This window comes from Cynocephalus volans, chromosome 8 (assembly GCF_027409185.1).
Source record: "Cynocephalus volans isolate mCynVol1 chromosome 8, mCynVol1.pri, whole genome shotgun sequence".
Lineage (NCBI taxonomy): Eukaryota > Metazoa > Chordata > Mammalia > Dermoptera > Cynocephalidae > Cynocephalus > Cynocephalus volans.
This window is the reverse complement of record NC_084467.1, coordinates 144,409,344-144,436,895: the sequence shown is the minus strand read 5'-3', so window position 1 is coordinate 144,436,895 and position 27,552 is coordinate 144,409,344. Positions and strand designations below refer to the sequence as shown.

The 27,552-nt window shown below is 38.6% G+C and overlaps 1 protein-coding gene across 3 annotated transcripts in view; it reads right to left on the bottom strand.

Annotated features, from left to right (window-relative positions):
- Positions 1-27,552, bottom strand: part of C8H1orf21 (chromosome 8 C1orf21 homolog) — a 223,953-nt gene that overhangs the window by 12,525 nt on the left and 183,876 nt on the right. For all 3 annotated transcript variants that reach the window (XM_063104089.1, XM_063104090.1, XM_063104091.1), the window contains 2 exons: positions 10,846-10,922; positions 2,814-2,874 (listed from right to left, as the gene is read on the bottom strand). In XM_063104089.1, coding sequence (XP_062960159.1) covers positions 2,814-2,874; positions 10,846-10,922 — 138 coding nt within the window. The remainder of the gene's footprint in view (positions 1-2,813; positions 2,875-10,845; positions 10,923-27,552) is intronic.

Sequence of the window (27,552 nt, the reverse complement as noted above, 5' to 3'; positions counted from 1 at the left end):
CTACTTCCTATTTATTTTGTATCCCACATTTCCTATCTATTTTTGTTTCCTGAGTAACTAGCATAATGCCTGGTACTCAGTAGGTGCTGAATCATTTTTTTTAATTGCATTTTTACAACTTGCTTTTTTTTTGTGGGGGGAGTGGGTAGTGTCACCATGAACTTCTTAGGAAACTGCTTGTCCAACTGTGGTGCAAAGGTAAACCACCGCTCTGAATCGTGACAATCTCTAAATTAGAGTAGTCCAAAATAAGTCCTAATTAAGTTTTACTATAAATATTGAACGTTTAATAGTAGTACACTAATGGCACTTTTATCTTGAGAGAGACAGACCAGAAATTTCTTTTGGTGTCCAGAAGGGAGAGTTAGAAGCCAAATTAAAACCATGCCCTACAGATATTCAATAAATGCAAAGGATGAGTCAAGGAAGGGCAGGTTTACATCTCCACAGGTTGTCGATTTTGCTTCTTGTCAATTTAAGAAAGAAAAAAGGAATTCCTGAGCATTTCTGGGAGAGATGAAATCGCAAAACTCAAAGCCTCCTAACATGACTCAATCTTTCAGCATGAAGCTCTAGGTGAGTTTAATCTTTTTTTTTTTTTTTAAATTTGAAATCAACCCTATAAAACCTAAAGAATATATCTGAGTTACATTTACAGTTGTTCTCGTGCTAGCCTGGACCAAAGAAATATTTAGCAATGGTAAAAGCCCAGGAAAACAATTTGGAAGAATCCAACTTTCAATTTTGGTTATATAAGCTATGGTGAAGATTACATTAAGCAAACACATATGTTAAGAAGAAGCATTTTAATTTTTGGAGGCTTTATGTTTAGATGATACATAGGATGGTATATTCAAAATATGCTGAAGGATGAACTTTAGGTAACAAAGGATGAACAGGAAAGCATGGCTCAGGGAGGACAGAAAATTCCCCACAGAAATCTACAACTGCGTAGGTGTCAGATGATATAACAACTCTTCTTTGAATATAAGTGTATTCAGTAGTGAGAACACTGTTCAGTGCTCCTTTGTCAAGGGAAGGTTCTGTCCCATAAATGAGCAAGTTATCAACTTTGTTTTTGTAGCATTAGACTCATCATATTCTACACCCTGGATGCAAAAGGAAAAGGGAAAATAAGATTTCAGCCCGGGGAAATGAACTTCAGTGTTGTGTAAAGGGAGGTAGAATTTCATTTACAGAAACACACTGGAAAGAGATTGGATCATCTTAAATGCTTGTCAGGGTTTGTGAATGTTGTTTAAAAAGATAACTTAAAATTCAGGTTTCATTCTTATAGTCCACCTCTAATTACTAAGCAGATCTTTTTAAAGCCAAAAAGCTAAAGGAGGAAATAAAATCCAAATAGAGAAAGAAAAGTTCTTCACCACTACAGCAGGAAGAAAATATTTCTTTTTATGCTTCTCTTTACTCAAACAAAATGTTATCAACAAGTTGAATAGCTTTTGAATCAACATGTGAAACTTGGCAACTGCTCCAAGATGACATTTTCAATCTAAAAAGTCATTCATAAGCCAAAATTTCACTGAAAAAAAAAATCATTACATGTTAAATAAGTATTTATTTATACACAGACAGGGAACACTATAGATTAAACAATCATTTAAATTCATTACCCATGTTTATTTTTCACATGCTGGTCTTCTAATGGTGCACTAGAAGATTATATAATTATTCTTTCAGGGGGGTCCACCTCAAAGTGGGGTCTGCTGCTGAGATATTGACAAATTTAAGACCTTGTTCATTATCTTCCATTGAGTGATATATATATATATATATATATATATATATATATATATTATACCTTAGAATTCATGAAGAAATGCTCAGATAAAAAAGAGCCACAAAAAGTTAAAAAGAAATAAAAATTAAAACTGAAAAGATTTCAAAGATAAAATTAGCCTGTGATACCTTAACCATAGTTTGCTCTGTTCTGGATTTAGGATTTTACTCTTCTTTAGAATAAAGAAATTGTAATTTATAATATATAAATACTCATATTTGTAACTTTAACATTTAAAATTCACTCCTTTGCAGTAATGAATTTAAATTCTGCAAGTATATAAGCCCTTAATTATTATCATATTCCATACTTCATTCAGTTGATTTGCACATGGCATTCTGAGATCAAAACCATGGGTTCAACTTCCACACAGATCAGCTGTCAACGTAAATCCATATACTACCAGAGAAGCAACCTGGAGACTGCCTTGGAGTTTGACAGACCTGGGCTGGAATTCCAACTTGACCACTTCTAGTCTTGCAAATCTGGGTAAGTTACGTAACCATTCTGAGCCTCAGTTTCCCTGTCTGTAAAATGGAGGTAATATCTGTCTCACAGCCATTACCCTGAGGTAGGTACTACTTGAAATAGGTATAAGATGACTGTAAAGAACTCAGAGCAGTGTCAGTCATACAGGAGGCACTCAGATTCTGGCAGTATTAAGGGCCTCCTTGCAGTCTGGTTACAGCACTGCATCAGGTGCAAAATGATCCGCAGTGATATAACGCTGTGTCTAGGCACAGGCTGCTTATTAGTCTCTCTCTGACTTTACACACTTTAGTGAGTGAGGGGGCAGGATCCTGGGAGGCTCTATCATACATTGAACATTGCACACTTTTTGGGGGGGGGAGCGGGTGGCGGATGAGGGTGGCTTTTGTTTTAACTCTCTATGGGACTCCTTACAAAAACAGAAATAAGAATAGACATAGAAGTAAGAATCCTGTTACCGGAACACATGAAGCACTTTGTGTATTTCCCTTGAAACATGTAGTTAATTTATTCCCCTTCCTACCTTTTCAATTTTTTCATCCAGCATTCTGAAGAATTCTTGTTGGCTTTCAGAGATGTGCATGCTGAAAAACAAAGAGCAGTTACATGTATATTTCAATGCGTTCTTAAACCTAGCTCCCTCAAATGAAGAATGCTGAGTCCTTAAACTTTGGGGCAGACACTTATTTACTACAGACTTTCCCACTGACATATTCTGAAGTTTTTCATGGATAAATGTCATTATTAGTGATCCTGCAAATGTGTTTCATAATAGTCTATCAGTGCCTATGATTTAAGGAATACAATTTCCTTTCAATGTACGCATGCTATTTACAGTAATGTTACTAGAAAATGTGTGCAAAATTTTTTTTTCAGACACACATTGGTCATTTCAAATAAAATAAAAAGCATGGGCAAGCAGCACTTGGCATATTTCAACACTGTGTGCAACATAAAAAGAAAATTTATCCTAGTTATTGCACTGAAATGTCTATTTTACAAAGGTTGTGAGCATCAGCACGCTATCCAGCTGACTGCACAGGTGTGGGCTGGCGGCAAACGAGCTGAGAACATACACGACTTGACAATGCCCCAATACTGTCTGCACCGGTGGCAGCAAATGCACTTGTTTGCAACCGAAATTCCACTGGAATGTAGCACTTGCCCTGCGTGTTTGCTTGTCCTAGGCCATTTATAATTTATAGTCTGGTTAGTAAGATGGTTGACGTGGTTGGTGGGGACAAAACATAAGAAGGTCAGGGCAGCAAAGAAGAATCACAGATGGGAAGGGTGGGGGGCGGTGTGAGCCTCAGCGGTAACATGGTCTGAATGAAAATGACCATTTCCTACCCAGCAAATAGTTGTGGGTGTTGCAGGGAGGTTAAGGACAAGACATATTACAGTTTCTTGCAGTTACTATTAGTGCTTGTTGGTTGTAGTGTCTGGGGGAGGGGAGGGGAGGGTGGGCTCTGGATGGCTTCTTCCCTTCAAGTCTAAGTGTGGTGAGAAACCTACCCCTTAGCATGACGCCTGATCCTTTAGGGGCCACAGGGAGTGATACAAGTGACCTGAAATTTTCAGGCCTCCCGTGACAGACAGTGAGGCTCAGAGAAGGTTCTCCCTTGTGTGTAAAAGCAAAATTTAAAATCTGTGAGCGCAATGACATCAGCCCTGATATAAAGGAAAACCAATAGAAATATCTGATACCGTTAACCTGCTTTCATGGTTTACAAAGCACCTTCACCTTTATGTGATCATTCATATATGGGAAATGTTCTGTTTGGGAAACAGGCCCTCTCTTGTTGCAGGTTTGAAAGGCAGGGCAGAATATGGGGTGATGAGAATACATCTCCTCTCTGTAGACTCCTGGGCAGAAAAGCCATTTTACCTGAGTTTTCTCAGCTTCCTCATGGTTTTACTTGCTTAAACACCAAAACATTCTTCATCTGAGCCACTATGGATGCAAATCTTTCTAAACTGCATACTCTTCTAATAGTGGATCTATTACAAATATTACTTAACTTTGACTTAATGATCAGGGGCCATCCCATGATCTAAAATCGCAATCTTCTCCTATAATAACACTTTGACTCTCAGAACCACTCAGATGGGCAGAGCTGGCTTTCTTCAAGCAAAATGGCTTTGTGCTCCAGTGCTTTTGTTCTTTGCCTGTTTGGGGGGTTTTTCTCTCATCTCTCCTTGTCAGAGTGGTGTCAGTCCCCTTTTGGCTCCCCTCCCAGTTGCTGCTTCTACTCCCTGCTTGGAATCAGTGCAGCCAGGTCTGTTAGAGCTGTGTTTAGTGTAAACAGGCTCTGAGGGAGAGCCTGGGGGCCTCTCTGCATGTGCAGAACGTGAATATTCTGTCACCCATTTGGGCTGTTCAGGCACCTCGTGGGTGTCCTTCCTGTTCCTGGCCAAAATCTCAACAGACAATGTTGCTGGACAGCTCCAGGTCCCAGACAGGAAAGGCACTGAGATAAATTTGTGTATCTATTTATACTCATATATACAAGGGGTCCTCAAAAAGTTTATGGAAAGAGCCATTCTATCTTTTATTTTTCCACGAACTTTCTGAAGTATCTGCATACATATTTTAATACTTATAACTAGATAAATAACTATATGTGTACATAGTTTCCCTAGGGAATTCCAAAACACCTCATTAAGAAAATGGCACTTTTAGGATATGGCAGTCATTGTGGAAACTTTCTGGTTGGAGTTTTTAACATATATTGCTTTGCGTGTAACAGAAGGACAATAAATATCTGTTAATTAATTGACAAAGTGCTCTCTATGTAAATTCGTGTAAGTCGTGACCCCTCCACAGAGGCAGCACAGTTTGTTAGCACGGGAGAGGTGCGGGGACTCAGAGTCCTCATCCATAAAACCAGTGGGCTGGTCTCTGAGGTATCGTCTACCACTAACAGTATATGATTGTTACTAACTTCCATCAACTCCTTTATTTAAATAGCACAACCTGAGAAGAGCAATGTTTGGTTAGTGCTCATACATGTGCACCTTGGAGGAACAAGAGGGGAAGCTGTAAGTGACAGCAACTCTGCCAATGTGTCTGCCGTCTCTGTGACCAAGAACGTACTTATCACAGGCTCAGGGGTCTACATCAGGAGCTTGAGCCTGAAGGTGATGGCCAAGGACCTCAGGACGCATACATGATAAAGCAAGCACAACAATCTCACTGGTTTGCTTTGTGCTGTCCCACTGAAACAGACATGCTGCCTGCTTTTTCTTCATTTAAGAGCAGTAGAATGTCCCTGCCTGCCTTTGCCTCTTGTCACCCACAAGAAGAGCCACATCCTGGACTCATTCACTCTCTTACCACTTTGAAAAACAGGACATGGATTGTGTTAGATGGAAAAGACTGAATACAAGGGAGACTTATTATTATCAAAGCCTGCTGCACTCGACAAGCTCTTTCATATAAAGTCCACTGTCACTGGAAATGCAGCAGACACTGCCAGAGGAGCAAATGCCCATGAGATGCTGGTTACCTGTGTGTGGTCTCAGGGATGGTGTAGCCTGAAAGCACAAGGCTTACTCTGCTGTTCTCCATGGGTTATTTTCAGAGAGAAGCACAGAGATCTCTTCAACAGGGGCAGAGACAGAATTTTTACTCCAGTGAAATAAAATACCCCATTATCAATTGATTCCTGCCTAGATAAACATGGCTCCCCGCTTCCCATGTGGAAATACTATCAACACAGTGGCATTCATATTAGTGTTTACCTTCAAGAGTACAAACTGCACTGTGAGAAACAGTCCTGAGTAACAACTCCATTCTTAAATCTTTTCCGATGCACAATTTGATGATTGAGAGTGGGGGAGAGAGGAAGAGGAAAAGCTCACTGGCCTTTCCATTTTTCCTCAAAATGTTAGAAAGGGGTCATTGAATGGTTTATGACTTAAGTTTATGAAGTATGAATACTTGATGCTGAGATTCATTAGATCCAGAAATATTTTACAAAAGTCTGTACATCAGTACCTGATTTAACCAATAAAGCTCAACAATTTTTGTAATTCCTAATTCTCTCTAATAACTAAAACCCAACCTTGGAAAATGCAGTGCTTTGCTGGAACACTTCTTGTGGCCCCCAGTTAGCACTGGCAAAGCCCTTGTGAGTTAAGCTTGCCGTGTCAAAGGCTCTTCTTTCTGTGACTCCTCAGCTCCATGAGACTAAGGATGACAACACTATGGAATTGTGATGCAAAGTAATCCCATCAATGAATGGTGGGCAAAACGGCTAAAAGATACATGACTTTCATTTTTAGTGACTTAAAAAAATAACATTTCCAAATAATCAAAAGCTAAACAACAAAAGCATGAGAAGGCAAGGTCCTAATCCTCCAGTTCCTCACCCCTGAAGGCTGGCAGCACATGCTGCCCCCAAATATGCCACTTTGGCATAAGGATTATTTTTGAGCCAAAGGCATGTGAAAAACAGCAGGTGCAGAAGGGGTGCTCTGACCTCCCCTTTTCTTCTTGAAAGTAGGAGATAAAACTCCCCTGTGAAAGATGCCCTCCCTATACCAGGAAGAAAGAAATATTCTTATCACCAGAGATGGGGAGCTGGAGCCAAGAGAATTCTGTGCAAACAGATCTTGTTAAACTAACTCTTCTTTTCCTTTGGCTTCCCCACATATTTCAGGTATCCTTCCACAACCGCCTCTCTCTGTTCAACCTAGAAGATCAGCACTTAGATTCTGTCACTTCATTTTCCTATGGGGGCTGGCTACCCATGTACATGTAAGAATCCACACACTTTTCTCCTGTTAATTTGTCTTATGTCAATGTAATTCTCAGGCCCAGACAAAAACCCTCTGAAGGTAGAGGTATAGTTTTGCCTTCCCTACACCAGCAAAAATAAAATTGAACTACCCAGTGGGTTCCTGGTAAATCTTGGCCTGAACACAGCTATTTCTTCATGATCACCATTATTTTCCAATTGGACCTCAGGGAAGTACATTCATTGTAATCCTCATTTCGTGACAGGCTCCTACCAGTAGTTCACGAATAGTTCACTTTTATTTATTTATTTCATTAAAAAAAATAGTATAATAAGCACCCATAAAACCAAAACAAAAAACAAAAGCTAGGAGTTTGACAACCACTTGTAGCTAATGCCATGTTAGCTTCCATCTATGTGTGTTTCCCTGAACCCAGCGTAACCATTACTCCCTTGCTTTCCTTTTATAATTTAACAGCATCTATATGTGTGCCTTAAAAAAGCAGATTATTTATTTCAGTTGTTTTTAACTTTATAAAGAGCATATGTAATCTTTCAGGACTTTCTCTTTTCTTCAAGTATTATATTGATAGAGTCCACCCAGTATCGTGCATTGCTGCAGAACGTTCGTTGAAACTATTTAATATTTCACTGTGTGAATACAGAGTAGTTCATTTACCCAACCTCCTGTTAAAGGGCATTTAGGTTGTTTCTAATTATTGAGGCATTCTTACCAAGCACCAAACAATGCGATAAGCACTGAGCATACATTATTTCATTTATTCCCCAGCCCTGTAAGAAAGGATTTTTCATTTCCATTTTTCTCTGAGAAAACCAAAGTTCAAAGATAGTAAGTCACCTGCCTGAGATCATAAAGCCAGTAAGAATGTACTTTACGTATGGTATCAAATAAAGATGTGAGGATTATATGCCTTGATGGTGTGGGATTGTCCTTCCATTCATGGGGAAAAAACTCATTATCTTATTTCATACATCTGCATAACAAATGATGGTTTCCTTGATACTGTACGTCAGCAAGTAGGAAAAGCAAAACTCCAGAAAGATTTCTTAATTGAATTCCAGGCACCCAATGTCTGATCCACAGTTTAAAACACACACACACACACACACACACACACACTCTCTCTCTCTCTCTCTCTCTCTCTCTCTCTCACACACACACACACACATATGAACGAGCAGGCTGGTGTGTGAAAAAAAGAGGATTTTCTTCACAATCTTAATGCAAACACATGAGCCAATTTAATAAACTTCTTTCAAAGCTTCAGCACATGCCGGCCTATGAAGTGTGCTGCTTCAGGGTGTCAAAGTTAAATAAGTGTTATCTCTAATGGAAAGAGAAATTCTCCTCCATGTAATCTCTCTTTATAACTCACAGATAGGGAAGCATTTATTTATTTATTTATTTAGAATGGATCTGTGATAGTCTTTTTTAAAAAAACTTTTATTTGGTGGCTGGCCATTACGGGAATCCAAACCCATGCCCTGGGTTTTATAAGGCTGTGCTCTAACCAACTGAGTTAACTGGCCAGCCCCGGAGAAGCATTTAAAGATACCTTATTTCAGACAGCTTGGATGGAACGGTGATTTAGCTGTGTTATTAGATATCTGTTGTCCCCAGAGGCAGAACAAGTGGATAAAAGTGAGTAGCAGTGAAGCAGACTAGGGAGGTTGTGGTTATGGCATAACATTGACCTAAGGGTGAAAAATTCGGGTGCGTAATTATACCAACATTGTAAATGATAAGTGGATTTTAAAATGTCTAGTTTCTTTTGAAAGGAAGAATTACATTCCTGAGCCCATTCACTATCCTAATTGCTATACCATAGTGGCATAGCTGTAGAAGACACTGAGCCAGGTTAAAGTGATCAGGAACTAGGTTATTTTTGTCTCAATTTTCTGGGAAGAATCAGAGATAACATAACTTCTTATGATTAAGATTTTGCTTTATGGGGCTACTAATACATATTTGGAATTGTCAAATTTATTTTGGGGTGGGAGGTGACTGTGTCAAATGAACCAGTGTCACTGGTACCCCCAGGGAGTTTGTTTGTATTTAGATGGGACACCACAGTAGAGATTTGTAGCCTCTGGCATAAGAGAGCCTCTTTGAAGAAAGGAGAGGATACCTTCAAAGTCACACTAAAGTGCATTTTATCACCAAGACAGCCTGAGTTCTAGAACAATCTACTCTAGGAGTGGAAAACTAACTTCTTAAAAACATATTCACTATTTTAATAAAATACTTATGGATGATCATCTGTTGCTAATCAAAATCTTGTTTTCAAGTTCCCACTACCAGTGAGGACATGTACCAGGCACTATATACATCCTCACGTGATATAATCTTTTTTAAAAGAATTTTTTCTATTTTTCTTATTTCCTTTTTAACATTTTGTGAATACATAACACATAGAAAATATATAACGTTATCTGTACATTTTTGAATAATTATTAAAGGAACACCCATGTCATTACTTTTCTTTAATGTTTATTTCACAATATACTTATGTACAATATATTGCTTAGTTCTGTTGCTTTTGAGCTTTGCATGAATGAAACTATATAGAGGCACATATTGCTACTTACTCTACGGCCTTGACCTTGTATTTATGAGATTCCTCCATCATGGTATATCTAGATTTACATTATTCATTTTCACTGATGTGTAGTATTCCCATCACAGGAATACGCCACAGTTTTGTTACCTGTTTTATTTTTGATGGACATTTGGGCTTTACCTTTAAGAGCTTTAAGAGCACAGGTAAAGTGTTGCTATGAACCTTTCAAATTATGTCTCCTGGTACAAATGTAACAAGAGCTTTAAGGGTATAGACCTGGGAGTGGAGTTGTTGGGGAATAAGGTGTACTACATAATGCAGATTGTTTTCCAAAGTAATTATACCAGTTTATATTCCCACCAGCAGGGGTTATGTTATTCCACATCCTGGTCAGTCTTTTGTATCGTCAGATTTGTAAATGTTTGCCAATCTGGTGGTATGAAATGGCATTTTTCATATATATTAGGCATCCATGTTTCTTCTTCAGTCAATTGGTTATTCATGTCTTTAGCCTGTTTTTCTATGGGGTGTCTGTCTTTTACTTATTGATTCATAGAATTACTTTAAGTATTCTTAAAACCCAACTACTGTCAAGTATATGCACTGTAAATATCTCCCCTGATTTTATGACCTCTCACTCTTATGGCATATAAACAGAAGTTAAACAGAAGTTCTCAAGTTTAATGCAGTCATTAATTAATGATTTTCCTTAAGGTTTGCATCCTTTGTGTTTTACTCAGAATTCCTCCGTATCCCACAGTCATAATGATATTCCCCTTTATTTTCTTCTAACTGGCCTGCAATGTCAGCTTTGTTATGTATTGTGGATCTGTTTGGGGACTCTAATTTGTCCGTTACACCAAACCACACTGTCTCAATTACTAAAGCTTTATAATAAGTCTTGATTAAGCTGATACAGGCTGAGCATCCCTAATCCAAAAATCCAATATTTGAAAGGCTCCAAAATCTGGAACTTTTGGAGTGCTGACATGATGCTCAAAGGAAATACTCATTGGAGCATTTCAGACTTTGGATTTTTGGATTAGGGATGTTCAACCAGTATGTACTGCACTCTGCAGATATTCTGAAATCCAAAAAAATCCAATATCTGAAACATTTCTGTCTCAAGCATTTTTGATAAGAGATGCTCCACCTGTAGGCAAAATGGAACTCACTCTGAAAACATTTTTAGAGTTAAAAACAATGTAAGGAAAAAGGAATTAGAACTTACTTTGCTCTGGGTTGATGAACTAATCCCGGAATCTCTTTATTAGTTTTAAGTCTTACATTTGAGCTGGCACTTTTTTCCTGAAACACATAAGCAAACACATGTAAAAGACAAGATCAGAATCCGTAATTAAACAATAGCATGAGTCTTCATCACAGAAATGTTACATCTGTTTGGGACCCTCTACTACAGCTGGTTACTTCACAAGCACAAAAGTCCTTGCAAATATGTTACACAGTACAGGTAGAACCTGCCACACATTTTAACAGGAAACATTGGTATGAAAAGAGTTTTATGATGCTGTTTAGAAAACAATGTATGGCTAATATTTGATTCTTTAATTCTAATAGTAATAAAATCAAAGAATAGAAGATCTAGTGTCAAAAAGAGCAGTGGCAATACAGTCACAGTCACAGCCACTGTTTACCTGCCCTGCTTAACCACATTTCATTTGTAAAAGACAACTGCAGTTATTGAGACATAAAGTTTGCCAAAGGCTCTAGCTGTGACAGGGACAAGAACATGACTAAAGATAATTAAAATTTTCAACCCACAACAAATATTAGGATTGAATCAATTTAATTAATAAAACTCAATACTAGTCTACTTAAGAAGCACTTTAGTGGCTTTCAGCCTGACCTAATTTCTTATTCCCAATATACCAGTCACGTGGAAAAGAAACACTCTCAAAATTTTAAATGCCAGTATGTTAGTAAGGACACTATCTCAATAATACTAGTGCTGTGTTTTTACAGCATTATCTTCAAATAGATATTTAAGGTGCTTTACAATTTGCTCATAAAACATACTCCTAAAATGAATGAAAAGACTATTCTAAACCTATTTAACAGGTGACTATACACTTTAGGGACTTGACTGTGACCATAAATAAAGATCAAGACTAGGGTGAGGAATAAAAACTGCTATGGTTCTACCCAACATTCTCACCACATGCACAGTGATGTGGGATGACACATAAAACAGATGGTCCTCAAATGAGCTCTTCTGAGTTCATATTTCTCCCAGGACAGAAGAAGCCATTTAAGTCAGTGAAACTCCAGTTACTTACATGCTTTGGTTGTTTGTTATTTACCATCAAACATGAGTTTACCTGTATAATATTGGTACTCTAAAAAATATGGTAATTTTGTTTGTGATCTCCTAGGAAAAGAAACAATTATTATAATTCTCTTGTAGTCTACCTTACCTTCCTTACATTACACTAAACTTAATGTTTTCATGAACATTTAAGAAGAGTAAAATATATACAGATGCTCCTTGACTTAAGCTGCAGTTACCCAATAAGTCCATCTCGTAAGTTGGAAATATCATAAGTCGAAAATGCATTTAAACTTTTTAACATAAAAAGATCATGCACCATGATCAAGTGGGATTCACCCCGGGGATGCAAGGATGGTTCAACATATGAAAATCTATAAATGTGATACATCACATCAACAGGATGAAGGAAAAAAACCCATATGATCATTTTAATAGATGCAGAAAAAGCATTTGATAAAATCCAACACCACTTCATGATAAAAACACTCAACAAATTAAGTATAGAATGAACATACCTCAACACAATAAAAGCCATATACAACAAACCCACAGCTAATACCATACTGAATGGGTAGAAATCAAAGGCTTTTCCTCTAAGATCTGAAACAAGACAAGGATGCCCACTTTCCCCACTCTTATTCAACATAGTCCTAAAAATGCTAGCCTATGCAATAAGGCAAGGGAAAACAATCAAAGGCACCCAGAAAGGAAAGGAGGAAATCAAACTATCCCTATTTGCAGATGACATGATCCTATACATAGAAAACCCTATAAATGCCATCAAAAAATTACTAGAATTAATAAATGAGTTCAGTAAAGTGGCAGGATACAAAATCAACAAATAAAAATCAATAGCCTTCCTATACACCAACAACAAAATAGTCAAACAAGAAATTAACCCATTCACAATAGCTATCAAAAAAATGAAATACCTAGAAGTAAATGTAATGAAGGAGGTGAACGATCTCTACAATGAAAACTATAATACATTGGTGAAAAAAACTGGGGAGGATACAAATGGAAAGACAGCCCATGTTCATGGGTTGGAAGAATTAACATCATCAAAATGTCCAAAACAATCTACATATTCAACACAATCTCTATCCATTCTTCACAGAAATAGAGAAAACAACCTTAAAATTTTTGTGAACCACAAAAGACCCGATATAGCAAAAGCAGTCTTGAACAAAAAAAATAAAATTGGAGGCATCACATTTCCTGACTTGAAAATATACTATAAAGCTATAGTAACCAAAACAGTATAGTACTGACATAAAAACAGACAAATTGACCAACAGCATGAACAGAGAGCCCTGAAATAAACCCACGCACTTACAGCCAACCGATTTTCAACAAAGGTGCCAAAAAATATACAATGGAGAAAGGACAGCCTTTTCAATGGGGCTGGGAAAACTGGATATCTACATGCAGAAGATTAAAACTTGACCCCTATTTCTCACCATACACAAAAATCAACTCAAAATGGGTTAAAGACCTAAATTTGAGACCTGAAGCTATGAATGTATTAGAAAAAAACTTAGGGGAAATTCTATACAAAAATGGGAGTGGGCAGTGATTTTTTGAGCAAGATTACAAAGGCACAAGTAAAAATACACTAATGGGACTACATCAAAATAAAAAGCTTCTGCACAGCAAGGGACACTGTCAACAGGGTGAAGAGATAACCTACAGAATGGGAGAAAGTGTTTGCCAACCACTAATCAGACAAGAGGATAACATCCAGAATATATAAGGATGTTATATGAGTCAACAGCAAAATAAACCCAAGTAACCCAATTAAAAATGGGCAAAGGACCTGAACAGACATTTCTCAAAAGAAGTCATACAAATGGCCAATAGGCACATGAACAAATGCTCAATATTACTAATCATTAGAGAAATGCAAATTAAAAACCACAATGAGATATCATCTCACACCAGTTTAGCTATATCAACAAGACAAAAAACAAATGATGGTGAGGATGCAGAGAAAAAGGAACTCTCCTACATTGTTGATGGGAGTATAAATTTGGTACAGCCACTGTGTAAAACAGTGTGGAGGTTCCTGAGAGAACTAAAAATAGATCTACCCTATGACCCAGCTATCTCACTGCTGGGTATATTCCCAAAAGAAATGAAATCAATACATTAAAAAGACAGCTGCACGCCCATGTTCATTGCAGCACTATTCACAATAGCTAAGAGATGAAATCAACCTAACTGTCCATCGTCAGATGAATTGATAAATAAACTGTGGTACACAATGGAATACCCAGCTATTAAAAACAAAACAAAACAAAACTGTATCATTTGCAGCAACACAGATGGAACTGGAAACCATCATGTTAAGTAAGTAAGGCCCAAAATGACAAATACTGCATGATATCACTCATATATGGAATTTTTAAAAACAACGACAAAAAAGTGGTTCTCTTAGAAGTAGAGAGTAGAATAATGGTTATGGGATTGCAGGGGGTGGGGAGGAAAAATGGTGGACTAATGGGTACAAATCTATCCTATCTAACCTAAGTGAATCATTGAACAGTATACATGTGTATTGGAACAATGCACTGTACCCCACAAATATGTACAAATAGATGTAACCCCCCCAAAAAAAACAGAAAATGCATTTAATATGCCAATAAACCCATCATAAAGTTGAAAAATAGTAAGTCAAACAATCATAAGTCCAGATGCTCCTTGACTTATGGTAGGGTTTCGTCCTGATAAACCCATCATAAAATTGAACGATTTCAAGTTGAACCCTTCTAAGTTGGGGACCATCTGTATTGTTCTCTCTGCTGATGTAGTCAGGGAACAACAAATGAACGATCTTATTTTTTACAAAGCAGGTGAAAGAATCAGAAAACCCTAATGCACTAGCTCCAGATAGACAGGTCCCACAACCTCCCTTTGCCATTGGAGCCGTGGGGCAAAGGGCCTGGCACTTCATGGGAGGCACTCAGCAAATATTGCTAGAATAAATGAATGATGTTAACAAGTGATTAACTTTGCTTTTAAAGTTAGAGATACAAATAGCTCAATGTAGTCTCTCTGCAAGATTAAAGATGTAGGTTCCTTTCATGTTGTTCATTTTCTCCTTTGAACTTTCTGTCCTTTTAGACTACACATTGAATATGGACATATGAGTATATGATATAACAGAACCTTATCCTTTTTCTCTATTCACATAATTTCCCAATCTCTTTGAGCTTAAAGTCATACACCATAATTTTAAACACTGCTGTAGCAGGAAAGAGAACTTCTAAGAATACAAATGATATACAATTGTATTCTGTTTATATTCAGTTTATTAAACTATATCCTTCAAAATCACATTGCATTACCAAATCCTCCTTAAAAACCCATTCTGTGGTTGTTAAGGAAAGAACAAACCCCACAAACAAGAGAAACCCCATGGTAAGGCGAATACATCAATATTACAAGTACATCACTCATAGGCGTGTGCTTCCAGGACCAAAGGTGAGGCAGAGGTAAAAAGAGGAAAAGCAGCTCCGGATTTCCCAATTAAAAAAATAAAGTATATATAATTACAAAAAACCTTTCTACTTTGCATTTATAATATATTTATTTGTTTTTACAAATTACCACTCACCAATACTATTAACAACTCAATGAGCATTTACTCTAAGTCAGGCACTATTCTAAGCAATTTACATATATTAATTCATTTTAATGTTCACAAATATTTATATAAATGAAGTCATTCTTATGTCTACAATACCTCTCTGAGAAAGGTACCATTATTAGCTCCCTTTTATAGATGAGGAAGCTGAGGCATAGAGAGGTGAAGTACTCACCTGAGATCATATGCGGGTACTTCAAAAAGTTCGTGGAAAAATGAAATTAAAAGATAATATGAATCTTTCTGAAGTATCCCTTACACAAGTAATAAGTGGTAGCACTGGATTTGAAGCAAGCAGTCTGGCCTCAAAGTCCATGCTCTCGGCCACTAGGCCAGCAGTTCTCAAGCTTTTTAGTATCAAGATCTTTTTTTACCTATAATCTCCAAACTCTGGCACACTTCATTATACAGTATGAAAAAAAAAATCCATTTGTTAAAATCAGCATCTATCTCATCAGAAAACTCTTGACTGAAGCTATCAAGCTCATGGTGGCGCACACGAATTTTCTAAAAGTCTAGCTGTTTTTCTGTTTAAAGTTTGAATTTTCTCACTGACAATAAATACTGTCAATTATTTTCCTTGAAGTGACAGACTTTCTTTGTTCATTTCTGAGAAAATGATTTGCCACATACCAAGGTCTGAATATGCCTAATTTGTCTGCCAGGAATTTTTTTTTTTTTTAAAGTAGAGACAGTGTCCCATAACCAACTGCTAGCTCAGCTTGCAACTCAATCAACCACAGAAGTGCTTTTCTTCATGATAACTACCTTACTCAGGTATGCAGAAGAAATTGCATTATGCATACTTCCCATTTCATCAAACAGACCATTAAAAAAGATACGCTTCCAAGCCACAGATTTAATAAAATTAAATAACTTTTACTGCTTCATCAAGAGCATTCTTAAATGAAAATGGAATTTATTTTTCTATAATGAGTTGTGGTGGTAGAGAGTGCACGCCTACCAATAAGGTCTGGTACCAGTGCTTTGATTCAGGCTAAGGCACCAGCAGTTTTACCTACTGTTGCTCTTGCACCATCAGTGCAAATGTGAACACAGTGAAAAAGGCAAATAGCTTCTTAGTACTGTTATTAGGAAAATGACCTGAAGAACTCCCTGAGAAAGTCTCAGGACACTAACGGGTCTGCAAACCACATTTTGACCATAGTGCCTCTCTATTTCTTTTACACAGAAAGGAACTATCAATTATTTATAATTATGCTGTGTGCCTTATTTAAAAAAAAAACTCACAACTTTATTGAGGTAAAATGTACATTCCATAAAATTCCCCCATTATAACTGTATAATTAAATGATTTGTGAATTTATAGAGCCATGCGGTCATCACCACAATCCAGTATTAATGCAGTTCCACCATCTCAAGAAGTTTTTTTTTTTTTTTTTAAACCATTTGCAGTTAATCCCTGCTCTCATGTGTAGCTCCAGGCAACCACAGATCTCTTTTCTGTCTCTACAAATTTGCTTTTCCAGATTCATATAAATGGAATCATCATATAATATGTAACCTTTTGTGTCTTGTATTTTTCACTTAGAATAATGTTTCTGAGGTTCATCCATGTTATAGCATATGTCCTTATTACATTTATTTTCAGTGATAAATAATATTCCAGTGTATGGATATATAAAATTTTGTTTATCCATACATCACTGGATAGATATTTGTACTGTTTTCAGTTTGTGGCTATTACAAATCATGCTGCTATGAACATGCACATACAAATCTTTGTGTGGAAATAGGTTTTCATTTCTCTTACGTAGAGTCCTAGGAGTCTAATTGCTAGATTATACAGTAAGTTTATATTTCACTGTTTAAGATATTGCCAAACTGTTTCCCAAGGTGGCTGCACTATTTTACATTCCCACCAGGAATGCATGATGGTTCCAGTTTCTCCACATCCCTGCCACCAACACTTGATATTGTCTTTTTGATTATTCCCATTCTAGTGGGTATGTAGTGGTGCCTCACTGTAGCCTTTATTTATTTTTAAGACAGGACTTTTTAAGGTTTGTAGTTTTATTTCTGCACATTCCCCAGAACAACTTGGGAGCATTCTTATACTTATTGGTTGGCTGCATCTGCATAAGGAAGTAGGTTTGGTTTTATATTTGTTTATAAACATCATTTAACTTCAACTTTGGGATTTTTCTGTTGGGAAAGAGGAGCTTTAAAGAGACTTACCTTCTTTAAAAAAAAGAACAAGCAAACAAACAAACAGGGCTAGAGGAAGGAGGAGGAAGGAGAAGGAAGGAGGAGGCTGGCAGAAGCCATGGAGACATGTGGTTTACTATTAAAAGCAGCTCAGCTGGAGCAGACCCAGCAGAGGGGCTGAGTGCCATGCAACATCTGGGGTGCTCCAGGAATAGGAAAAGAGAACTAAACTGGGAGATAATGGAAGAGGTAACTAAGATACTATTTCCCTTAACAAGAAAAAAACTATTTTAATGGTATTTGACATTTGTAAACGAAATACTCTACCTAAAACAAACTGGGACCAACTGGGACTAACATGAAACCATTTGAAAGAGCCAGTTTGTTTTCCATTATCCACCCACACTTGTGTCAGAATCACCCGGGATGGCTGTTAAAATTCATACTCCCAGGCCCCACTCAAGACTCTCTGAGTTGCTGGGATTGAGGCCCTGGAATCTGCCATTTAAACAAGAGTCCTAGATGATTCTTAACAAAAAAGTTTGAGAACTTCTATTTCAGAGAAAAGACACCTTCATACTTAAGATTTCCCCATTTGGCCTTCCACAGAGTAGTTTTCAAACTGAGCCCTGGGGTTCTGCAGAGCTGCCTTGAGGTGTGTGGAGAGACTCTCCAGAGCAGCAACCACTTTAAGTGTTTTATACTGAGAGACTCCATCAGTTGGAAAAAGCATCCATTTCTCAAAAGTGTTTGCAAACTACTGCCAGGTAGTGAAAGGTTTATTTAAACCATAAATCAAACAACTTTTTCCTTTGCTTGGAATAATCTTATTTCCTTATGAACAGAACACACTTGTCGGTGTGTGGGGTCAACTCATCACTCTCTTCCTACTTTCCTCTGATGCTGAAGACAGCCAAACTGACTGTATTTATGCTGCTGCTGTGAGCTGCTCAATCCCCCAGTGGCGTCTCCCAAAGAAAAAGTGAGAATACCAAGAGGAACTGACAGCTCCTTTAAAATATTCCTCAAACCTCACCTCCTTAACTCTGAAGGAAGCAACACCACGTGTTCCGGAGGCTGATGGAAAGCACTCTCCCACTCAGGAGGCACTGAACGTCTTTCCTCCCATTACTTCTTTGCCTCTTTTGTCCCACTTAGTTGGAAAAGACTTAGGCGGCGGTAGCCCTTTGAGGTCCCCTTTTCAAGTTGGTTCTGGGTTGGAAGTGTGGGGAGGAATCTTTTTTTTTTTTTTTTCTGGGCCCAGCAGTAGGAAGTTCTGTCTTATAGAAAAATCCCAGGGGTCAGAGGATGCAGGAAGCTGGAGGCCTAGAGAAAAGTCCTGAGGGTTGGAATAATAGCTCCTGGGACTGCTAATGAGGGTCCTACCCAGGGAGAGGACACAAAAGCACTGCATAGGAACTCTCAAAGGCTTTGCCCCTTCTCACAGACTCTTGTGTGTGTGTGTGTGCATTTGAACCACTGCATTTCAGAAAGTGCATCAAAACTAGAAAAAGTAAATACTGTAATCAGGAGATCAGGAGATTTGGGGTAAACACACATTTTAAAAATAGGAATGCATTCAGCTATAAAATAGATTAGTCGGCTTTTGGGGAGTAATCCATATCATGTAATCTCTAAGAAAACCATCTCCTTTGATGTCTTATACTTGATTTCTCAAGTGATACTAACATGAGATAGGACATTGTCTCCTTCAAATACAAAGGACTTTCATCCTACCAGAACTGCTGGATATTCACAAATGTAAAAGCCCAAGACGCCAGACAAAACTATTGACTTGGGCCACCAGTATCATTACAATTACATGAAGTCAACACTTCCATTATAATTACCTGACCATGGAGATTATTAGAGTTATGAGTATTTTGTTAGAATTATTTCATAATGATGAAGCTGGCAGGTAAGGTCTCAGTTTTTTGGAAATCCCTTTTCTATAAATTAAAATACAGCTATGTACTATCTCATTTTATATTAAGCAAATGTGAAGTGGGGCAAATCAGTTTTAAAGCACCTAATATTTTTCACACAGTTGTTTCTCAAGGTTGATTGGAAATATTTAAAGTAAACAGAGTTGTAAGAAATTGCTCAGAACAGATTTAACTGCATACCAACACATTTAGAACAAAATTATTAAGTTATTATGTCAGTAATTAAAAGAAACAAGGTTTAACGTTACAAAGTCCACTGGCAGTTATAAGTTAAGGATGTTTGAAAAAGATAACGTATCTCCAAGTTTTTCAAACTATTACATACACATGCAGAGAATCAACTAATTTGGAAAAACCATATTCAGTTTTTGCTCATGATGCTTGTATTAGTTAGGATAGGGTAGGTTATGCTGCAGTAAAAAACAACCCCCAATATCAGTAGTTTAATAAAATACAAGTTTATCTCTTACACATGGCACATGTCCAGTGCAGGCTGCAGGAGAGCTCTGTATATCCTAATCACTCAGGGACTCAGGCTTAAGGAGGCCCCATGTCAACATGTGCTTTCATAATCACCATGGCTGGGGGTGAGCAAAGGCTTACATTTACTTGGACAAAGCATGTCACAGGACCACACCTAAATACAAGTATGTGCTTGGAAGGAAGAGAACTGGAATATTTATGAACAGCCTTAATAACTACTATAATGCTATTTTTTTAAGTATATATTCTTGATCATATAACCATATAACATTAATCATAGATATCTCCCATTCTGAGCAGTCTGATGTGCAACTTTGTCAAGTATCTTATTTGTATTAACATGTGTGTGTTTCATAGGAATATGGAAAAAAACACTAAACTGGGCCAAAATGCCATTTAGAATTTAGATTTCAAAACAAGCTAAACTACTTAGTTATCAGACTGTCGTGGCTTAGCATTAGTAAATTACGCTAAATGCCACCTGGACTCAATAAACTAGGAACAAAAATCTGTGGTTTATACCCCAGAAAACTGCACACACACACACACACACACACACACACACACACACACACACACACACACACACACACACACACACACACCCACCCACCCACCCACCCACCCCTTGATTTCTCTACTTCTCATTTTCTCCTCTCCAACCACCAAATAAGACAAAACACGTGGGAATGGGAATCATATTCATGTGATCCATAATAACAAAATCAAAGATCTTAGGAATTCCACTATCAACTATGCCTGCTGCCTGGTCCCTAGGAGATTGCATTTAGGAGCTGACGAGCACAAAAATAAACATGCTTTAAATTTAGGTTTTTCTGGTGGGTAAAAATATAGCCAGAAAAATCTAAGTATATTTGACCAAATTTAACAAAGAGTTAGAACAAAGAAATGTATCCTCCATCAAGTCTTCAATATTTTAACAAATAAAGAAAACCCACCATTTGTGCAGAATTGTTAAACTTCTCCTGTGATGAACAAAAATCTTGACAAGTTTTCCTCACTAAGTTGAGAAACTGCAAATGTCAAAGCTAAAAACAAAAAGTTAAACAAACCAGTTTTTCTTAAAGGCATGATCTTTTTTCTTGCATTCACTGCGCTACATCAGCCAGCCAAAAATTAAAAGCAGACTTGAGCCTTCTTAAACTAGCTGAGCACATTCATTACCCTCTTTAATTCCAAAATTGCCAGTGCCCAGAAAGTCTGCTGTATTAGATTCCCATTTCTGCTGTAACAAATTGAGTGGCTTAAAACAGCACAAATTTATTATCCTACACTTCTGAAGGACAGAAGTCTAATTAGTTCACAGGGCTACCTTCCTCTGGAGGCTCTTTACCTTTTGTAGCTCCTAGAGATTACCTACATTCCTTGGCTCATGGCCCCTTTCTCCATCTTCAAGGCCAGCAGAGTGTAGCATCTTTTCTCTTCTCCAACCTCTGCTCCTGTCTTACATTTTCTTTTTTTTTTTTTTTTTGTGGCTGGCCAGTACAGGGATCTGAACACTTGACCTTGGTGTTATAACATCATGCTCTAAGCAACTGAGCTAACTGGTTGGCCCCCACATTTTCTTTCTTTCTTCCTTGCTTGATTTTTTTATTTTTTAAAACTCTGATTCTACTGCCTCTCTCTTATAAGGATCCTTGTGATTATATTGAGCCCACCCAAATAATTCAAGATAATGCCAAGATCTTTAATTTAATTACATCTGCAAAGTCCCTTTTACCATGTCGGGTGTAACATATTTATAGGTTCTGTGGATTTGGATGTGGACATCTTTGGGGGGAGGTTTTATTCAGCTTACCACAGTGTGCCCGTTGCTTCCCCAAATATTCACACCCATCCTATATGCAAAATACATTCACCCATTCCAAGCTCCCCAAAAGTTTCAACCCATTACAATATCAACTCAAGTCTCGAATACCATCTAAATCTTATCTGCTCAAAAGTTGCAAATCTCATTACCTAAATCATCTAAATTAGGTATAGGTGAAGCTCTGGGTATAATCCATCCTGGGGCAGAATTCCTCTACATCTGTGAACCTGTGGAACTAGAAAACAAGTTATCTGCTCCCAAACTATAATGGTCGAGAGTCATAAAATAACATCTATAGGCATTTCCATTCAAAAGGGGAGAAAATGAAAGGGAAAGCGGAGTCACCAGTCCCGAGTAATTTCAAAATCTAACTAGGCAAACTCCATCAGGTTTCAAGGCCTGTGAATAATCCTCTGTGGCTCAGGATTCTGCCCTTTGGTACAGCAGCTCTACTTTTGTAGTCATTCTTCCTTCTTCTTGAAGGGTGGCATGTGTTTGCAACTGAGTATATTTATCAGCTTGTTTCCTGCCTGTAGAATTTTGGGCACGAGACAACCTTCTTTCATATCATCCTCTCTGTCCTTTTCAGTTCAAACTGGCAGTGTTTATGTTGGTATAACACCCTCAAGAACCTCATGGGTCTCCTGTGTATGTCATGGGAATTCACTCCATTAGACAGGAGGTTCCTCCACAGATCTTTCCTGGATAATTCCATCTCTGTTCTTGGCTTCTGCTGAGATGCCTGAGGAAATTCATAAATTTCATGCCTATTCTATTGAAAAGCCATCTGTGTGATTAAATACTCTGACCTTTTAATCCTTTCCAGAAACTAGCAAAAGGTTGTCCAGCCACACCCTTGGCTTTCTTTCCAGGTGCTTTCCTGACAGTGAATCTCCTAGTTTTAGTGTCTTTTACAGTCTGGCTGAGAATCTGGCTGATTTTGAAATATGGCACTACTCTAACAAATACCTAAAAATGTGGAATTGGCTTTGGAATTTGGAAGTGGTCAGATTTTGGGGATTACGATTCAAATGTCTTGGGGAAGGGAAAATCATTATTCAGCCTACCGCACCTGCATAACTCACTCATCTCAGCCCAAATCAAATCAAAACCAGGTCCATGGATCACAATGAAAAGTATATAGGGACAGAAATGTGGATTAACAAGTACTAGCGGAAAACCATAGCGGAGAAACCTAGAGGTCTGTTCTTCACTAAATCACTATTTAATGGTACTTATGTGCCAGCCTGTGCTCGGCAATCAGAGATACGATCCTCACCCACTAAAAACAAATAGGAAAGATGCAGGAAACAATTTTTTAAAAAAGAAAGAGGTATGTGTGGTGGAAGCATCTTGGAATGACACTTATCCCAGAGTGTCATTCCTGGAAATTTCCTGGAGGAGTAATGAGGCAGGGCTGGATCTTGAAGGGAGAGAAATGTGTATGCTGTCAGGGAAAGAAAAGAATATGGCCTGTATTGAGAACCACACAGAGTCTGTGACAGCCAGAGAGAGCATGAGGGTCCAGGAGGGAGGCGACAAGGTGGGCAGGAACTGCGCCACCAAACGGCTCATGCTAGAGCATTTGGGTTTTCCTCTGAAACAAGAGGAAACCTCTGAAGGAGTTTATGAAGATTCTGACATTTTTTCAGAATTTTGTTGCAGAGATGGAAGCAGAGAGCAGTCAGGAAGCTGCGCCAGTAAATCAGAAGAGATTCCATGAAGAGCTGAATTGAAACAAGAGGATACAGCAGAGCAGATAGTAAAAGTATGGGCTCAGGAGTCAGACTGGCCCTCAACTTTCTACTCGTGCAACCCTGAGCAGAGAGCATGACCTCTGTGCTCCAGTTTTCTCAGCTGTGAAAGGGCGATAAAAGTAGTGCTATTTCACTGGGTTGCCTGTTATTCAAGAAGTACATAACAAATAATGCTTATGCTAATAAAATAGTTGCTCTGGGAATAAAGAAGTGGAAATGAATAGGAGAGTTGTCCAAAAAATTACCGAGTGCCTACTCTATACTAGGCACCTTGCTCAGCTTTCAGGGATACGTGAAAAAGACAGATGAGATCCCTGCCCTTATGGAGCAATCGCGAATGTTAGAGAGGAAACCCACAAATGCTAAATGGTAATATAAGAATTGATAAAGTTTGAGGTCAATTGAATGTATGGGGGGATGGGAGAAGTAAAAGCATAGTCAGGAATGACAAGCAGACTTTTGGCTTAGCTGACAGTGGGACATGGTGGTGACTAAATGAGAAATAAAGGAGGTTTACAGTTACTGATTTAAAAAGTGAAATTTGGAAAAAAAACAAGTGTTTTTTCTTCTTTGCTAAGAATGCATAATGGATGGGTATGCATTCCAAGTAAAGGCATTTTTCCCGGCAAGCGAAGGAAAGGTGATGTGCATATTAATGCAGAGGTGCATTTTTCTCGAAGGTAATGAAACTTAAGCTTCAGGGCCTACACTTGCACGGCCTGAACAGTCAGAAGAAATGAGAAGAAAATGTAGTCTTTCTGAGTGGATACATTCAAATGCAATTCTTTTTCAGACAATATCCTTTATTTATCACATAGTCCATATGTGTGGAGCCCAATCAATATTCATGTAGGAGTGTGGCAAGTGAGAACCAGGTCATGGGTATGTTGTGGACAAGCTAGAAAACTACTGCAGGAGGAGGGAACACCTGTCTGAAGGCCTGAACGCCCAAGGTTCAAGACCAGGGAAACAAGAAAAGACAGCTCAGCTCGTAGCTGGTGTGCAAAGTCCAGGGCGAGACAAGGAGAAATGAAGCTGTGAGCCTCTGCCAGATTCTCCTGGCTTTGGAAGACAAATGAAGAATTTTTGGTTTTATTCTAAGAGTAGCGGAGAGCGTCTGAAGGGTTTTAAGCAGGGAAGTCACATGACCAGATCTGAGTTCTAGAAAGATCGCTGTGGCAGCAGCATGAGAGAAAACGAGAGGAAGGGAGGCTACCGAGGAGTCGGCTGCAGTAACTCCAGTGAGGGAATAAGATGGTGGTCTTTGTAGTTGAGCACAGGGAGAGGCTGTGGCAGCAGAAGGGCGGGCCTGACGCCGGCTGGCAGTAGAGACTGAAGAGGACTCAATAACAGAGTGAGAAGAAATTTCAGCTTCCCAGGGCAATCGAGAGGGAAGTGCTGATGCGGAGAGGGGAGAGGGGTGACAGGGCGGGATCACGAGAGGACAGAGTGCTTTGAGAACTGTCTGTTCCGTCTCAGTTAGACAGGTTTCTGTCTCCCTTAAAAGTGACAGAAACCCAACTCAATTTACCGCAAGCAGGAAAGGAATCCATTGGGTTACCAGCAGGAACAGATCCATCAGTCTCAGGCCCGACTGGGTCCAGGCAGTCGAGCTACGCCCTGTCTCTCACCTTTGCTGCCTTGGTTTCATTGTTTTCATGACCCCCTGGCAACCCTAGATCCAAACCTTCCAATCCTATGGCCCAACAGGCAAGAGGGTCTTTCCTGTTAGTCCCAGCCTCAAGAATCCCAGGGAAACACTGACTAGCCTGCCTTCAGTCAGGTGCCTACCACTGGCGAGGGGCATGATGGGGTCTCTGAGCAGGGCTGAGGGGACCTGCCGGGAGATGAGAAGCTATAGCTACATCATCTTTCATTTATCTGCCCATGAACTCCTTGGATTAAAATTTTTTTTCTATTCATATACATATTTATAAAATGTATGAATGCTCTGTCGCATGTATGATCACTTTTGGAAGTTTTTTTTTTTTTAACCTTTTTATGTTTCACATATATAGGGGTTTTAAGTTTTCAACGGGTGGAAACATTGATTTCTTTTTTTTTTTTTTAAAGACAATTCATGATACATATTTGTGGGGTACAAAGTTAACTTTCAGTAGTTGTGTACAATGCGTGATGGTCAAATCAGGGTGGTTCGCTTATTCATCAGTCCAACATGAAAGCATTCTTTGTGTCCATTAACCAGTTTCTCGTTAACCCCCATTTCTCCCCCTCTCCTCCCCTTTGCCACATGTAGGAGCCACAGTTCTTTTCTCTCCTTCTAAAAAAAGTTCAACATATTATTGTTCATTTATTATTTCCTTCAGCACTTCTGTGATTAGTCTTGGCTAATTTTAAATTTAGCTCCCTAAATATACTCTCTTCCATATCCTTCTGCAACTTCTTCCCATCAGAAATCAAAGTAAAATAGGGAAAGTCATTGGTTTAAAATCCTCCTTCCCCCCAGCTTTTTAGCTAATACCAACGTCAGCTTGCTGTGAGGCCCCCTCCCACAAGAAACGCACTTACACGCCACTCGTGCAGAAAAGGGCAGTTTATTCACTCCAGCTGGCCAGTGTCTGTCTTCCCAAGGAGCAACCAAGGAAGAGCGGCATCGGGCCTTGGTCTTGTGGGATTTTTAAAGGTAAAAACTACATCCCGTTGGCACATGGGTTTGTCCAGGTGCACAAAGCAACCTAGGGAGCCAGGTCACAGAAGCCAAGAATGAGCCGTTAGAGCAATCAAGCGTACAACTTTTCATTGTGTATGGTTCCTGTTCCCATGTAATAATTCACTGTGTATGGCTCCTGTTTCTATGCAATGGTCTTTGTTTCTATGAGGTCAACAGTTTCTCATGCGGAAGCGGGGGTAGTCTGCAGGTCAGACAGGGGGCAAAATGGAGTTACTTAGGTTAAGCAAGCAACTCTACAGAAGCAGATAGCGTACATTACGAAGGTGTAGGGAGCCCTATTTCAAGCTCAGTTGTGGTACAACTATTTCACAATATGGTGTCAGTCGCTAGATTTCTATACACAGTCTGGACAGTCAATAATCAAATCTGCTGTTGTTCCATTATTGATGTACTTTTAACCCAAGGCTACTAGAAAAAGACTAGTTGTAGCTAGAATTTGAGTTGAAAAAGCTCTTTAAAATTGAAATATGGTACTCTACTGTAAAGAGTAAACCCATTCTTCCCCCCACCCCCACTCTCTCTCTCTCTCTCCTTTCAGAGAAATTTGCTGCCAGAAACATCTTCATTCCAAACCTTGCAAGCAGAATTGATCCTGAAATGCTTTAAAAGGTGTGCTGAGCCCTGTTTCTTTATTTGCTTATCTTTGCAGCCTTTTAGAAGCTTCTAGAAAACTCCCACACTATTTTTGTCCACATTTGCTCTCGAGTTTGCCGTATATTCCCATAAGACATCTGTGCCAAGTGCTTACTGTTGGTGTCAACAGTGAAGGGACCGTGTCCCTTGGCAGCCTGACAGGCAGAAAGGGCAAGACAAATGACCTATGTCCCCCACCCTCTCATTTCTCTTCTTCCTGAGGCTCTTTTATGAGGAGGTCTTCAAATGAGGGGTTCATTCATGATCTGGTGAGCCTCGTTTATCAAGCCCATCTTATGTGAAAGGGTCTGATTGTTTGATCTTATTCTCTCCGTTCTTCTCACTGTCCCACTAGGCAAATAAGTCTCAAGAGCTAGTTTGCTTTTTCCCTGGTTCCTTGCCTCTCAATTTAAGTGAAAATCTTTTCCTCCTTGAGTAAAAGGCAAAAAAAAAAAAAATTTAAAGTACATAATTACGATCTTTAATGAACT